Source organism: Hippopotamus amphibius, chromosome 3 (genome assembly GCF_030028045.1).
Source record: "Hippopotamus amphibius kiboko isolate mHipAmp2 chromosome 3, mHipAmp2.hap2, whole genome shotgun sequence".
Taxonomy (NCBI): Eukaryota; Metazoa; Chordata; class Mammalia; order Artiodactyla; family Hippopotamidae; genus Hippopotamus; species Hippopotamus amphibius.
In genome coordinates, this window is record NC_080188.1 from 162923510 (window position 1) to 162937831 (window position 14322).

Below are 14322 nucleotides of genomic sequence, written 5' to 3' on the forward strand. Positions count from 1 at the left end.
ATTCTCACATGCAAATACTTTCTGCCACTCAAGCTTATTAAAATATACTTCATCATTTTTGGTCTGAAACCCACAGTAATTATGTACAAACCAGTGCATATTAAAAACATATATATACCTATATATCTACATACACAATATTACATGAATATATATGTATATAACCTAACCATTTGTTACAGAAATATTTCCAATGTGCAATGTACTGACAATTGCCATTCGTTTCTCTTTTTTCTAGTCTATTCCATTAAAAAACAAAAGAAAACTAAACAAAAAAACCCCAAAATGCTCCCGACTACTAAACTGATTTCATACGCCACTACCGTATTGTGGTCCAGAGTTTGGGAAACAGTACTCCATGGCATTCTTTTTTTTTTTTTCTTAAGGAACATGATGTTCTTTTTAATTAATTACTTAATTAATTAATGAATTTTTGGCTGCGTTGGGTCTTCGTTGCTAACACGCAGGCTTCCTCTAGTTGCGGTGAGCAGGGGCTACTCTTCGTTGTGGTGCGCGGACTTATTGCGGTGGCTTCTCTTACTGCAGAGCACAGGCTCTAGGCTCGAGGGCTTCAATAGTTGTGGCTCGCAGGCTCTAGAGCGCAGGCTTAGCAGTGGTGGTGCATGGGCTTAGTTGCTCCGCAGCATGTGGGATCTTCCCAGACCAGGGCTTGAACCCGTGTCCCCTGCGCTGGCAGGTGGATTCTTAACCACTGTGCCACCAGGGAAGTCCCCATGGCATCCTTTTAAATACTAGAAAAGTCTACCACGGAATAACACCCCTTTGGGAGCAATGTCTTTCTACCACTGCCGTGGTAGGAAGTGTGTCCTAAACCTCTGCTGTACCCGCTACTCTGGACCACATACGGTAGAGGTGTTAGGAGGGCGCTTAAGCCAACTGCACGTGATATTTCATCATCACCTTCCCCTCGTATAGCACCACAGCATCCAACCGAACTTTAGAGTCAGGAGATGATTTTGGATAATAAAATCATTACGCCACACAGCTCAGGATGATCTTGGGAGGATAGTTCTGCAGCTATAAATATCAGCAGCAGAGACTCATCATTAAAAAGTCACGCCCCGAGTGCAGAAGGTCATGCTATCAGGGTGAAACGGTGGCCTTTGGAGGGATTCTTTCTGGGTTTCCCTCCACTCCTGTGCCTTGATATTGCCAAGTCAGGCTCCCTTACACATTCGCCAGTGAGGATCTCAAGATAGTTCTAGGGGCAATGAAGTGATCATTGTCTGAAACTTTTTCTCTCATTTATTTTATGAAACTACACACTAACTTGATTCAAACAAAAACAATGTCGGTTATTATCTCGTTGCACAAGACATGTTTAGGTCAAAGCTGGCAAGCAAAATCCATTTTCCGAGTACTGGTGGGAGATAACATTCATATATTTGCTGGCTGGCTAAGAGTTTGGCTTATCTGTGGAACTGTGATTTTAAACATTAGCCTCTCTGGCACCCAACATATAGGAGCCATAAATACTTCCCGAGCATGCTGCTGCCTGGGGCCTTTCAGCATATTCCCAAGTATTGACAGGAGGGTATTAAAAACTGCATTAAAAACACAACCACCAATGCTACTGAGGTAGATTTCACAGATGTGATTCCACCTCTGGAGCAAATAAATCTCCGTTCTGTGTTAATGGCTGCTTGGAACCCAGGGAGAAAACATTGGCAAGATATACAACCCTATTCCAAAAACACGAGGACAAGTTCTTGCAAGCTCTCTGGGTCTATTAAACGCACCCATGTCTCACCCGGGTCCACAAGATGAAATGTGGGCCTCAGAGAATATGGAGGAAGGGATGCTAACAGCACCCGCTGGGCATAGCACATGCAGACTGTGAATAGCAGCAGCAGAGACTCATCATCGCTTTTTCCAGAGAGCAGATGGAAAACGGGGAGGTGACTTGGCCGAAAGTAGAAGATAGTATATTACAGCTGTGGAAGATTTTTGCAGACAGTCTAGCAAGAAGCAGCTGTGCGATCTGCATCTTTGTTTGCGTCCATTATTTTGGTCATTGTTTCGTTATCTGAACTAAGCCCAGGAAATTCCCCACCGTCAGTTTCCTTCAGGGTTTCCTGGGGCTCAGTTTTTACTGTTTTATTGTTTTGAGAGTTCTCACTCTCAAAAATAAGAGTAAAATATATACTAGGATCCCTGAGAGTTATGCCATCCTATTTCTTTGGACAGGGCTTTCTGACACTCAAAAAAATAGATGTGGTTGTCTATGCCTGGTAAACAAAAACACTACACTCAACCACCGTACCCTTTCCATATTCTGCATCAAAACTGTTAGAACTGATACATGGGCCAGACATCTAGCTGTATTTTAGAGGCTCTAGGGAACCTACCTATAATTTGGCTACAGTAGATAAGCCCAGTGAAGAGAGGAAATAACACCAGAGACAGGTTTCTGAGGTTGTTGATCACAACAGACTATTAACGTGAACACTGGATTGCTGAGAAACATCCTGTAACAACCATAACAATTATACTAATACAACTCACGTTAGTGTACAAATACCTCCCCATTCAGAGGTCACAGCAAATGACGACTATATTCTAAACAAATATGTTCTGTCACTAGGAGCCCTGAGGGAGGTAAGCCATTTAGGAAACACTTATCTGCAAACTGCACGCACACATGTATCCCTAACTCTAAACTGAAGGAATGCTAAGCTGACTAATCTTAAAATCTATGAAATACTGAGATATGAAGATTTGCAGTATTTGAAGCAGTAAGAAAAATTTAATAACCACAATGAATTGAATACTGTGGGAAATTTGGCAAGATTCATTGTCAACCACACCGTTATGGTTTATGCTTAAATTAGCCCGCTCTTCTAAATACCATGCAAATTGGGGACTTCGGCTCTAAAATGCATAAGCAGTAGTATTACAAGGGAATATAGTATTATAAGGGAGTATAGGGACTCTCCTGGTGGCACAGTGGTTAAGAATCTGCCTGCCCATGCAGGGGACACAGGTATGATCCCTGTTCCAGGAAGATCCCACATGCTGAGGAGCGGCTAAGCCCGTGCGCCACAACTACTGAGCCTGCGCTCTAGAGCCCAAGAGCCACAACCCACATGCTACAGCTACTGAAGCCCACGTGCCTAGAGCCCGAGCACCACGACGAAGGGTAGTAGCCCCTGCTCACCTCAACTAGAGAAAGCCTGCGTGCAGCAACGAAGACCCAATGCAGCCAATAAATAAATAAATAAACAAACAAATTTATTTTTTAAAAACGGGAGTATAGTATAGTATTCTGTTGCTCTTAAACGTCATAAAAACCCCAGGGTCAGAAATATAATGCCTATGACTTCCAAAGTCTCAATCATCTGCAGATTACAAACTGAAAGGGATGATCCTGAGCTTTCCCTGTGAGTTTTCGGGAGTTACAACTCACAGAAAGAAGAAACAGTTAAATCCTCTGTCATGAGCAAGCTTCCGAAATAGCTGACCCGAGGTTTTCCCTGAGGCCGCCGGGCTTCCTTCTCTCTGCAGGGATAGGCACGGCCTTCCAGTTGACTAAGAACAGTGCAGGAGTTCAGAAACACTCCCTTGGGGCTTGGGGACAAGCCAAGACGCCCAGTGGCAGCCCGTATGTGTTCTCCTCCCTGCCTGTTTACCGTTAGCCCAGCAATCTTCCACCAGCCTTCCCAACACGGCCCCCTTCTTACCTTGATGTGGGAGGCGTTAATGTAGCCTGTGTTATTTTCTTTGGTCGGTATTAGCTCCACGCGGTTCTCCTCATAGGGGACAACCTCGCGGATGCGGCTGCGCTCAGCGTTTTCTGGCAGAGCTGCTGTGCTGAAAATGCCATTTGCCTTTTTCTTTGGAATTTGCTCGTATTCTGTGAACACCATTCCCTCTTCGAGCTTCTTCTTCAGGGTTCTGAACTGCAACAGAAATTGATCTTCAGCTCTCTGAATGATCTTAGCCAAACACTCCAACAAAACCACCAGATTTCTTAAAATATTTACAGTAACTGTTAATAAGTAGTTTCAAGATGGACAACTAATGCTTGATCAATTTGCTCTCATTACTCATCATATTGCTCGTTTCTCTTGTTCAATAACCAATTTCCTTCTCACACATGCCTTAAACAGAACAAATCTGCCAGACCATGAGAGAATTGAAATTCAAAATTAGTATTTTTGTTATTACCACCTCTGTTTAAAGTTCTAGTGAAAAAGAGATTGTTCATCTTAATTATCCAAACATCCTTTCCTCCACTTACGTAGCTGTTTTTACTAAGCTAAATTTTGAGATGATGCTGGTCCACAGTCCTCTAGTCGCGGGGATTAGATGCCCCCTCTTTTATTTTTCCCATAGTCAAACTACTAATTACAAAACACAGTATTAATTGGATTAAATGATCCCTCTAAAGACCCTTCTGGCTCTAAGAGCACGCTAAGACTTCATACACGCTGGCAAAACCTAAAACCCTAATCTTATCGGCACTCTGTTACATTTACATGACCTGTTTCTTAACCTGACAGCAATTTCAGGAACTAAAGGAACATGTTTCTTCACCTGCAAAACACTACCACGCAACTTCGCTTTGTTTTTCAAAACCAAAGTTCCCACAATGCGTGACCCTAACAATTATAAATCAGCCATATATTAGAGCCAAATAAGGGGCCAGAGTATTAAAGAAGTGTATAAACATGTGGGTAAAAGAATCACTCTCTAATAAAGGGTATTTGTTCATAAAAATCACAGAAATTGAGAGCTACAGCAAATGCTCAACTTCTTCATTGTGCAAAAAAAAAAAAAAAGGAAAGAAAGAAAAAACATGTCCAGAGACACTGAGTGACTTGACCAAGGCCACACAGCTAGGTAGGGGCTGGTGTCTTTAGGCGTCATCATGACACCAACCTGACAAAGAAACACGAGATGTTGGAAAGGATCAATTTAACACAGCACAGACCAGATCTTGCTAACCTTCAAACTGAAGAAGGAATTCATCAAACACACCTTCATGCTGGCATGTCTGGGCGAGGAGGGAGCACTGGAATCCTAAGACCACGGAGAATGAGTCACATGTTTGACAAGCCCAGCGCTTACCCTCTCGTCCATGGGAACTCGGGTGGCATCGACGCGACTCTCTTCCCGCCCCGAGCCCCGAGCAACCGTGAGTCCGTTCAAGGCTGCCAACATCAGTGGCCTCTTCTGTGCCTCCAGGCCTGCCATCTTCTGCTTCTCTAGATTCTTGCGGCAAGAAAAGGCATGTTCTCATTGTTTGTAATACCAGGAGAATGCTGGAATGTGTTTTAATCTCCCCAAATCTGTAACTCCCCAGCCAAGGAATGCAGACAATCACCATTAGCAGGGCAAATTCAAACACAGCCTTCCCATTTTTCCCACTGAGCCCGAGGAAGCCGGCTCCTCCAGGCCTCCTGAGCTTTCATGTAAAAACAGAGGAATGAACGAACAAACAAACAAGAGCAAAGACTCCATACAAATACACCCTGCCATGGGGCTCACCAGAGAACAGTGTACAAGGGACTCTTTGGGAAGATAAGGGCTAAAGGAAGAGGGCATAAGGAAAAGAGAAACAGAGATTCATGTAATCAAACCTAATCCCAATGATGGACCTTTATGCAGATCAAATGGTTAAAAAACAACAACAGCAAAAAAACTGTTGCATTCTTAAGAGGCTGGACACATACATAAATAGACAGTTTCCATTCAGGGGGGCTAAGACTGAGGGTGTTAATCCTGTGCAGAATCTCTGCGGCCCCTGGGATATCAGCCCCAGAATGAGAGCTGATGTGGTTTAGTACACGCGCTAGTACCACAGCCTGGGGCCACCTGAGATGACCGCCTGGCAGTACCCTTCGTGCATCATGCAGAAGACCCCCAGGAATGGACACCACGTCTCCCGGTGACCGTGGCGGGGCATCACTGGATGTGACTAAGCCATGGGAGAATATGGATTCTAGGGGCCCCAGCAGACCACACACCTGGCCCTGGTTGCGGCTTTTTGACTCCTCTCTGACCTCACCTGCACAGACACTCGGAAACCGGATGAGTCGGGGCCCCCGTTACTTGGTCTGTGGCTGTGCTTCCTCTCGCCCTCTACACTGATTGAGGTGCAAACACATCTCCATGTACTCACTTCAGACAAGACAAGAGGAAGGAGCATCTCGGAGGAGAATTAACTGCGAACGTGAGAAAGGGCCCAAAGGTATATTCTCAAGAATGGCCCTGGTTTCTCAACCCCAGGCAGATTTTGAAATTTTTGGATTTAAATGTATGTGTGTGTGTGTGGGGGGGGGGTGTTTACTTCCTTATCATTTTCTTTTTGTGAAGGAGAATCCACCCCACCCCCACCCCCACCATCACTTTTCGTTGAGAATGTTTTACTCCTCTGCAAAGTTTTAAGACAACAAAAATATTTTTGTACATGGTCCTGAGGCCCTCCCCACAGTCCTTCTGCTTCCTTCCCACCTGCACCATAAGGAGATCCCAGCTGGGCCCAAAGCAAAAAGTAACTTACTTGTCTTTCTTGGGAAAGGATTACCACTTACCTAGTGAAAACCACACCCCAGTGATAAACAATTTCCTTTAGCTCCTCCTCACTTATCTTATCAGCTTATTACCAGAGCTCACAAATAATGAAGGAAAAGGTCTGATCTGGCCTTTTCTCTTCCCAGTCCCTGATTTTGGGTTAGGGGAGGCCAGACAGTGACATGTCTTCAAGGCAGCAGTAGGAGCCAGAAGGAGGAGCTATCAAGACAACAGGCCTGAAGTATCTATCACAGGGACGAGCAGCTCCAGAACTGGAGGAAGAGGGTCGCCTGTAGGGCACATTCTCACCACAGCTGCCTCCCTCCAGTTCCTATCTGGTTACATTTTGTCACTGATTTCTTATCCTAGGGAGGCCCTGACAGCCTTCTCTTCTTAGCTATGCCTAACAAGCCAGGCAAAAGCGACCCATGGTGCGGGGGTGGGGAAGGCACCTGAGATGTGGGGAGGTCACTGGGGTGAATTTCTTCATAAAGAAAATAGAGACTCATCCCAAGCATCACTGCCAAGGGCATGGTCACCATCTTGCCAGGCGCACTGAAGACCCTCCACGTCCTACTCTGAGGCTGGGACACCAGCCAAGGGTGGCAGCCCTTAAGCTCCCAAGTATGTAGGATTTAGGAAATAAACCAAGGAAGCCACTTCCCCGGCGGTCCCTTGGTTAAGACTCTGAGCTTCCAATCCAGGGTGCACGGGTTCAGTTCCTGGGCAGGGAATTAAAATTTTACATGCTGTGAGGCACGGCCAAAAACCAAAAATATCAGGGAAAATGACATAGGACTGGGGCCATGATGATACTGAACTAGTTAAGGAGTAAAATCGGCTACTCACTATTACCCGATGGATGGGATGGGAGGGCACGTGGGCAAACAGTGGAAAGGGCCCTTGCTCCTTTGTGATCATGTGTGAAGCGCTATGCGGGGAGCCAGGGCCATGAGTTTGGCTACAGGCTTTTATTTAATAAAGGTAACAAGAGAACAGAATGAATATGACCAAAGTGAGGCTAGAGGACCATGTAGCTGGCAATAAATATCCAGTCGGCAGGGGAAATAGCAAAGCCGAATGCTGAGACTGATGGGTTCTTGATGCTCAGTTGTGTTAAAGAGGCCCGAGGCCAAGAAGTGCTGAAAATCCCTTTCTACCAGTGATTACTTTTCCCAGACTCAGAAAGTTCTCCTCCAAGGCACCCACCCCTGCATTTCATTCCATCCCCCAGCCAAAGGGCTTTATTTGCCACAGGCACAAGCACATCTTTCACAATTCCCTCTAGGTTTGCAAAAAGTGGAAAAAGTTACGCCTGTACCGAATTCTCAGCAATACTCCAAAGATGGCCAAAACTGTGAGGCTGAGAATGTTCCTAAGGTTTGTCTAAAGTAGGAACGCTGCTATGGATTAGACTCCTAAACTGAGGGACCTGGCTTCCTTAAAACCTTGGCTCTTGAATATTCTTTACAGGTTGATTCCCACTGGAGAATCGGGGAGACTTATAAATGAAGAGAGTCTAACAAACTCCATCAAAGCAAATTTTAAGTTATAACTGCTCTGGAGTTCCTAAAAGAAGCCCCTGGCTACCTTATGGTACAGATGTGGCACATGCAGAGGAGAAATCATTCTGGGTTTGAGTAGCTATAGTGAGAGGATTTTTTTTTTTAAGAGAGTGAAAACTTCCAGGAAGAGCAGCAGTGCTGTTGTAAAATATTTTATAAAGTAGCAACTACAATCCAGTCATTTTCTCATTAGTATAGAGGTAATGCACTTTGCTCTTCTAGGTGTGCATCTGTTCCCTGCATACTCTTGCTCTGGCAACATAACCAGCCTTCCAGATGATACATGTACTGAAGAAGAGCTACTTATGTCTAATATTAGGCATCTTCAAATGTTATAAAAGTGTGTGTGTGGCCATCATTCAAAAAGACACATGCACTCCAATGTTCACTGCAGCACTATTTGCAATAGTCAGGACATGGAAGCAACCTAAATGTCCATCAACAGATGAATGGATAAAGAAGATGTGGCACATATATAGAATGGAATATTACTCAGCCGTAAAAAGGAACGAAAATGGGACATTTGTAGAGACATGAATGGACCTAGAGACTGTCATACAGAGTGAAGTGAGTCAGAAAGAGAAAAACAAGTATCGTGTATTAACACATTATATGCGGAATATAGAAAAATGGTACAAATAAACCAGTTTGCAAGGCAGAAATAGAGACACAGATGTAGCAAACAAACATATGCACACCAAGTGGGGAAAGAGTGTGTGCGGGGGGTGGGGCGGGGGGGAGTTGGGAGGGGATGAATTGGGAGATTGGGATTGTCATATATACATTACTAATAAGAAAAAAAAATATCAAATTGTACACTTTAAATATATGCAGTGTATTGTAGGTCAATTGTATCTCAATAAAAGTTCTTAAAAAAAAGTGCATGTGTGGTGTGTGTGTATGAATATGCACATGTGAATTCTTGATAGAATAAGAATGGTTAATTGAAGCTCAAGGGTAAGCTTCTGGGTTTATTGTAATTTTCTTGGATTTGTGTTAAATATCTATTGAAAGAAGGTTGAAAATAAAGCTGGATACATCATGGTTAATATTGACAAGTGATTCTGACATCTAGATCTACACAGAAAGCTGTGCTCTGAACGGATGTTGCTTTTTAAATATCTAATTGTTGGGGGCGGGGGGGAGGAAATGCTTTCCCCTGAAATAAAAACAAAACACCAGGAGATGGAGGAAGGCGAGCTCCTGGCAGCCCATGCAATGGGAAGTCGGGCCCTGAATATACACCAAATGCTGGCCCAGCCACTGATCTCAACACCACCAACCTGTAAGATCCTAAATCCGTTACAGCTCTTTGTACCAAGTACACCTATGAGAAGCCATGAATGAGAATGGAAGGTTTATTTGAAGGAGCAAAAAACACATTTTTGTGAAATAAGACACTACTAAGTGATTTTTAAATCCCTACCACATTCCCTGAATCAGCCTTGCGCCTCCTTTGGTACCCAGAGGATGTATGCTTGAATCATGGAAAAGGAGCAGAGGGCATGTGGTGGGGCATGGGGAGTGGGGAGGTGGGGAGCAAGGGGGGAGACCAGCCCATTTAACTGTCCCTTAGAAGACACCCTGGGAGAGGAAGCCACTTACCCGGATCATCATCTCTCTTTCTATGATGCTGTCCTCCAGGGAAAACATTTCAGACACAGGTCTCTCCTTCACAGGCTCTTTCTTGACCCGCTCCTTCACACTTGTCAGGTCAGGCTCTGAGATGGATGGACCGAGAGACGACCCATTGACAGCCAGCTGGTCAGCCCGGGAGACACTGATGGCCTTGGCTGGCCCGTGCCTCAGGACCCTGGCCCTGGCGATGGCAGGAGGAAGGCACACCTGGTCTTGCCGCAGTGCCCCGTTGCTCACGCTTTTCCTGGGTCCGGGGTACTCGGGTGGGGGCTTGTTTGGAATCCGGGCTAAGGCGGCTTGTAGCTGGGCGCTATACTCCATCTTCTCCCGGAGCACGGGGATCTGGGGCACCGGTTCTGGAGCCTCCTCCTCCTCCTCCTCGCTCTCACTGCTGTGGATCAGCATCGTGGCATCCGAGAAAGTCTTCTTGTGGTGATACTCGGGAAGCTGGGGGACCTCGTGGCTCCCCGGCAGCTCCTCGGGTGGCCCCGGCTCTCGGAGAGTGTTGCGGCGGGCCATGGGGATGTTGAGCGACTTCAAGGTCATGGCTTCCATGCCCCGCACCATGCTGCTCATCACCTCCAGGCTGTGGCGCTTGTGCACCGTGCCGTGGTGCTTGGTGGCTGTGAGGGGCTCGCTTACCTCCTGGAGAGACTGATGTACCACTGGGGAGCTGTCCTCCTGGAAGGTCTTCACAGACAGCTGCACTTTGCGGGTCACCAGGTCGGGGCTACTGCCGCTGACATACTTGTGGCGGTGGCTGGCGAGGTCTGGGGTGCTGGTGGCGGGGCGGGGCCGTGGGTAGGGGGGCGGTGGCCGGAAGAGATAGTTCTTGAGCATATGGGCCGTGTTGTAGTTATAGGTTCCCTGGAGCTGCATGTTGGCCAGCTCCGGGGTGCTCACCGTGTGTGAGATGGCACTTGCCCCGGGCTTGCTTGGCACTGTGGTATTCTTTGGGTTGATCTGGTCTGACGGACTGACCAGTTTGTTACTGTAGCCCCCCTGGGGCCCGTAAGGGACAGTATAGAGATGCCTCTCCCGCATCTCGGGCTGGCTGTACACCAGATTCTCCGGCTGGTTGTAGGCGTGGGTGTTGATGATGTTGAGGTTTCGCAGGGACTGGCTCTGACTGTCCGTGTGCACAACGCCCCTCTTCATCTGCCGCATGACTGTCTCATAATCGGGGGTCGGCCGGTAGGATGGCACGATGATGGCACTGTGCCGGTGGCTCGGGATGTAGTCAGCCCGCATGATGTCACTCCCAGGGATGCTGAGGTTGGAGGACACGGGAGAAGCCTGGATGAAGCTTTGGGAGCAGCTGAGGGAGTTGACGCTGTGAATGCTACACACACTGCCATTGGTGACAGTGCCATTTAAATAACTTAAGTCCAGGCTGTTGTGCGAGTTGCAATACAAGGCTTCTTCATTCCCATGGAAGATGCTGTCTGCAAGAGGTCAAACAGAGGCACGTGAACCTCCACACCATTCTGCTTCAATCAAGTTCATCCTCACACTGATAGAAGTCATAAGAAGGGAAATCCCATGGTCTCCACGCACATATTCCATGGGAAATCTGGAACTTTCTTGGGCAAGATGCCAACATTCAGAAAGAACATTTTAAAGCACACTAAAAAGAAAAAGTGAATCTAAACAAAGAAAGCTATGCACATATGGAACCATTATCACCTGGGTTCAGTTCTCGATTTGGCCATGAACTTTTAAATCAGGCACCAACAACAGCCCCTCACGTTGGGAGACCTATCCTCTTGTTCAGGGCTCAGTGACAGGACTGGATATTTGGGCCAAGAAGTCAAGGACTTTAACAGAGCAATAGATTTGAAGTTATTGAGTACTGGGAGCTGATTTTCCTGACCACAGTGGAAAAGCTCCCTTTATCTGAGGGACTGCTGAGCCTCCGTCAGGGCACAAGGCAAATAACACAGTCAGGATGTCAGGATGCATGGCTGCTTCGTTCTGATCAACAACCAATGGAGAGCAAAATAAGAATCAGGAGTGTTTTTAGCCACTGTCTAAAACCCTCTCTAGAATTGGTTTCATCAAGGTCAATTTCACATTAAAATTAGTAATACCTTAAAGAGGTACTTTGAGAGATAAAAAGCAGATTTCTAAAGTCAGGCCTATTCTAGGTGTCCGGTGTTCCTTTAACACACACACACACACACCCCGGGAAGCAACCTCTTGCCAACACATTTTTCTGTGGGCAAAGTATATTCATTCTTACACTATAGATTTAAGCATGAGCAAAGTAGAGGAAAACAAAGGCAGAAAAGGTTAAAAAGCAGAAAAGGTGACTGAAAATACTCAGCTGTCTGACGAGGAGCGGTGGGAACACAGACCAGATGAGATGATGTAGGCAAGAAAAACTAGGAGGACGTGTTGCATTTATCCACCTTAATGGGGTTTGGTGCCCTTCCATAGAAGCAGGGTAACTTTGCTAATCTGCTTATAAAAAGTAGTGTTTTATTAAAGTACATCGTCTTGATTATCTTTCTGTGCTCACACTCTGACAATGCAGAAAGATTCAAAACAGCTAGCACATGGTAACACAGAAACAGATTATCCATTCACCATACTGTCAATGTCCAAGGTTTAATCCCACTCCTTTTTTTGAGATGCAGTTAGTATAATGATTACAGAGCCCTGGCTCAAGTCAAGACACCAATTTTCATATCCAAGCTCCACCAGTACCCTTTCTCCCAGTTTCTATATGTGTCAAATGGAAATAATAACCATACGTATCTCCTAGGTTTATGTTGAGGATTAAATGAGACAATACAGTGCAAGTGCTCAGAACAAGTGCTCAAGGAGAGGAATTGCTCTATAAGTGCTCATCGTTAGAATAATTATTTTTATTGAATGAGTTTTGTCACAGATTTTGCATGGGAGGGTTTAGGAAGAAAAAGAGGAATGAAAGTTTAACAAGTGCACTGAGAAAGGGGCCAGTGGGAGAAACAGGAAACGAGAGCTAAAATGAGGGGCCGAGATTATGTGTGTACTTCTTTCAATTATTCTGGATGCCTGTGTTCTCTGTCACCATGAAAACCTGCCTGACTGTTACAACCTCTCTGACACTGGCAAGGAGGGTGAAGAGTATTCCGCTGGGTTTAGCTGTCACTCTCTTCTCTATCCCACTTCCGAGAAGGAGGAGGAGACAGGAACTCACTCGCTACCTTCCTCCAACTCCCTCTGCAGTCAATTTTGGGGAAATGTTCCTCTCGGGTAAACGATATTCTCTGCCTCTCACAAATGCAAGCTGCTGCCGGCTGCCATTCAGACAATGACAAAGTTCAAATGACAATATCACTGTCACCTAAAAAAACAGTCTCAGTACTGATCACTGGTTCTCAACTTTGCATCCTAAGAACGGACAGCGGCGAGCTAGTTACCTTGAGAAGTGTGTGTTTCCGAGTAGTGCTCGCCACACTGGACGTGCATAGGAGGCAAGATGTACGGCTGTTGCCGGGGCTGAAACAGAGAACACAGCACAGATGGGAGGCCTTGGCACAAACGTCCGTATAACGCTCACGAGCACCAACCCAAGCACACGGCACGATCCCCATCGCTCACCCTGCCTGCAGGGAGGCACGCTGCAGATGCTCTGCCCTCCACCCTCAACCCACCCTCTTCTAAGCATCAGCATCCCCATCTCATCACCAGCCTTAGGACTAGAGAAGCAAGAAGGGGGGGAATGGGGAGGCTGGTCCAGGGTGAGGAAAAGGCTGCAATCAACATGAAGGCACCTATTTATAAGGTATTTTCTAACACACTTTCAAAGCCCTCAATGCTTTTTTTTAAAGGAATAATTCAGAGCATGTATTTTATTATGTTCTACCTAAAACATAATGAAAGTAAGGGCGAAGCCTGTTTCCTCCTGTTCAAAATTGGGTCCCTCCTGCAGCCACAAGCTTGCACCCATCAGCACAGATGTAGCTATGACCCTAGTTTACAGTGCCACATCAACCTCAAATAAGGACAGGGGAGAGTTAAGCTGGGCCCACTTGCAAATTTATACAAAATCTGAAATGTCATCCACAACAATGAGTGTGCAGTTCCCAGGACCACTTATTGACCCTCCCATTGCAAAGAACCCAGTTCAACCATCTACCTCTTCAGTGAAGACTGTTTGCCATAAGACTCTTAAAGATGGACATTGAGACTCAACCTGAATAACTCCATGCTGCAGAGGAGGGTAAAACTTTTAGAGAAAACACCAAAATGCTTAGATAGCTTCACTAACTGGGGAGCCGAAAAAGGAAATATGATTAGTGACTAACACGGTCTAGAACAAGTCATTTAACCTCAGTAAGTCTCAGCTTGCTGTCAGTCAAATCAATCTCCTCCCTCCCACATTATCCATTTTATTTACACATTGGGGCTCCAGGTAAAAATGTGTTTAAAGAAAGAGATCTGATGCTAAAAAATAAACTTTAAGCTTGTAAACCACCAGGGTGATCTCATATTTCTACTTGATTATTTTAAATTCAATCTTATAGATATTAGTTTAAATGTTACTGCTTTGGGACAGAAGCTGAGATCAAGACAAAAAAACCCCACAAAGCCA

The 14322-nt window shown here is 45.7% G+C and overlaps 1 protein-coding gene across 7 annotated transcripts in view; it reads right to left on the reverse strand.

Moving 5' to 3' along the window:
* PTPN14 (protein tyrosine phosphatase non-receptor type 14) overlaps positions 1 to 14322 on the reverse strand; it is a 176936-nt gene that overhangs the window by 19614 nt on the left and 143000 nt on the right. For all 7 annotated transcript variants that reach the window (XM_057725913.1, XM_057725912.1, XM_057725916.1 and 4 more), the window contains 4 exons: positions 13148 to 13226; positions 9708 to 11185; positions 5092 to 5235; positions 3702 to 3920 (listed from right to left, as the gene is read on the reverse strand). In XM_057725913.1, the coding sequence (XP_057581896.1) occupies positions 3702 to 3920; positions 5092 to 5235; positions 9708 to 11185; positions 13148 to 13226 (1920 nt within the window). The remainder of the gene's footprint in view (positions 1 to 3701; positions 3921 to 5091; positions 5236 to 9707; positions 11186 to 13147; positions 13227 to 14322) is intronic.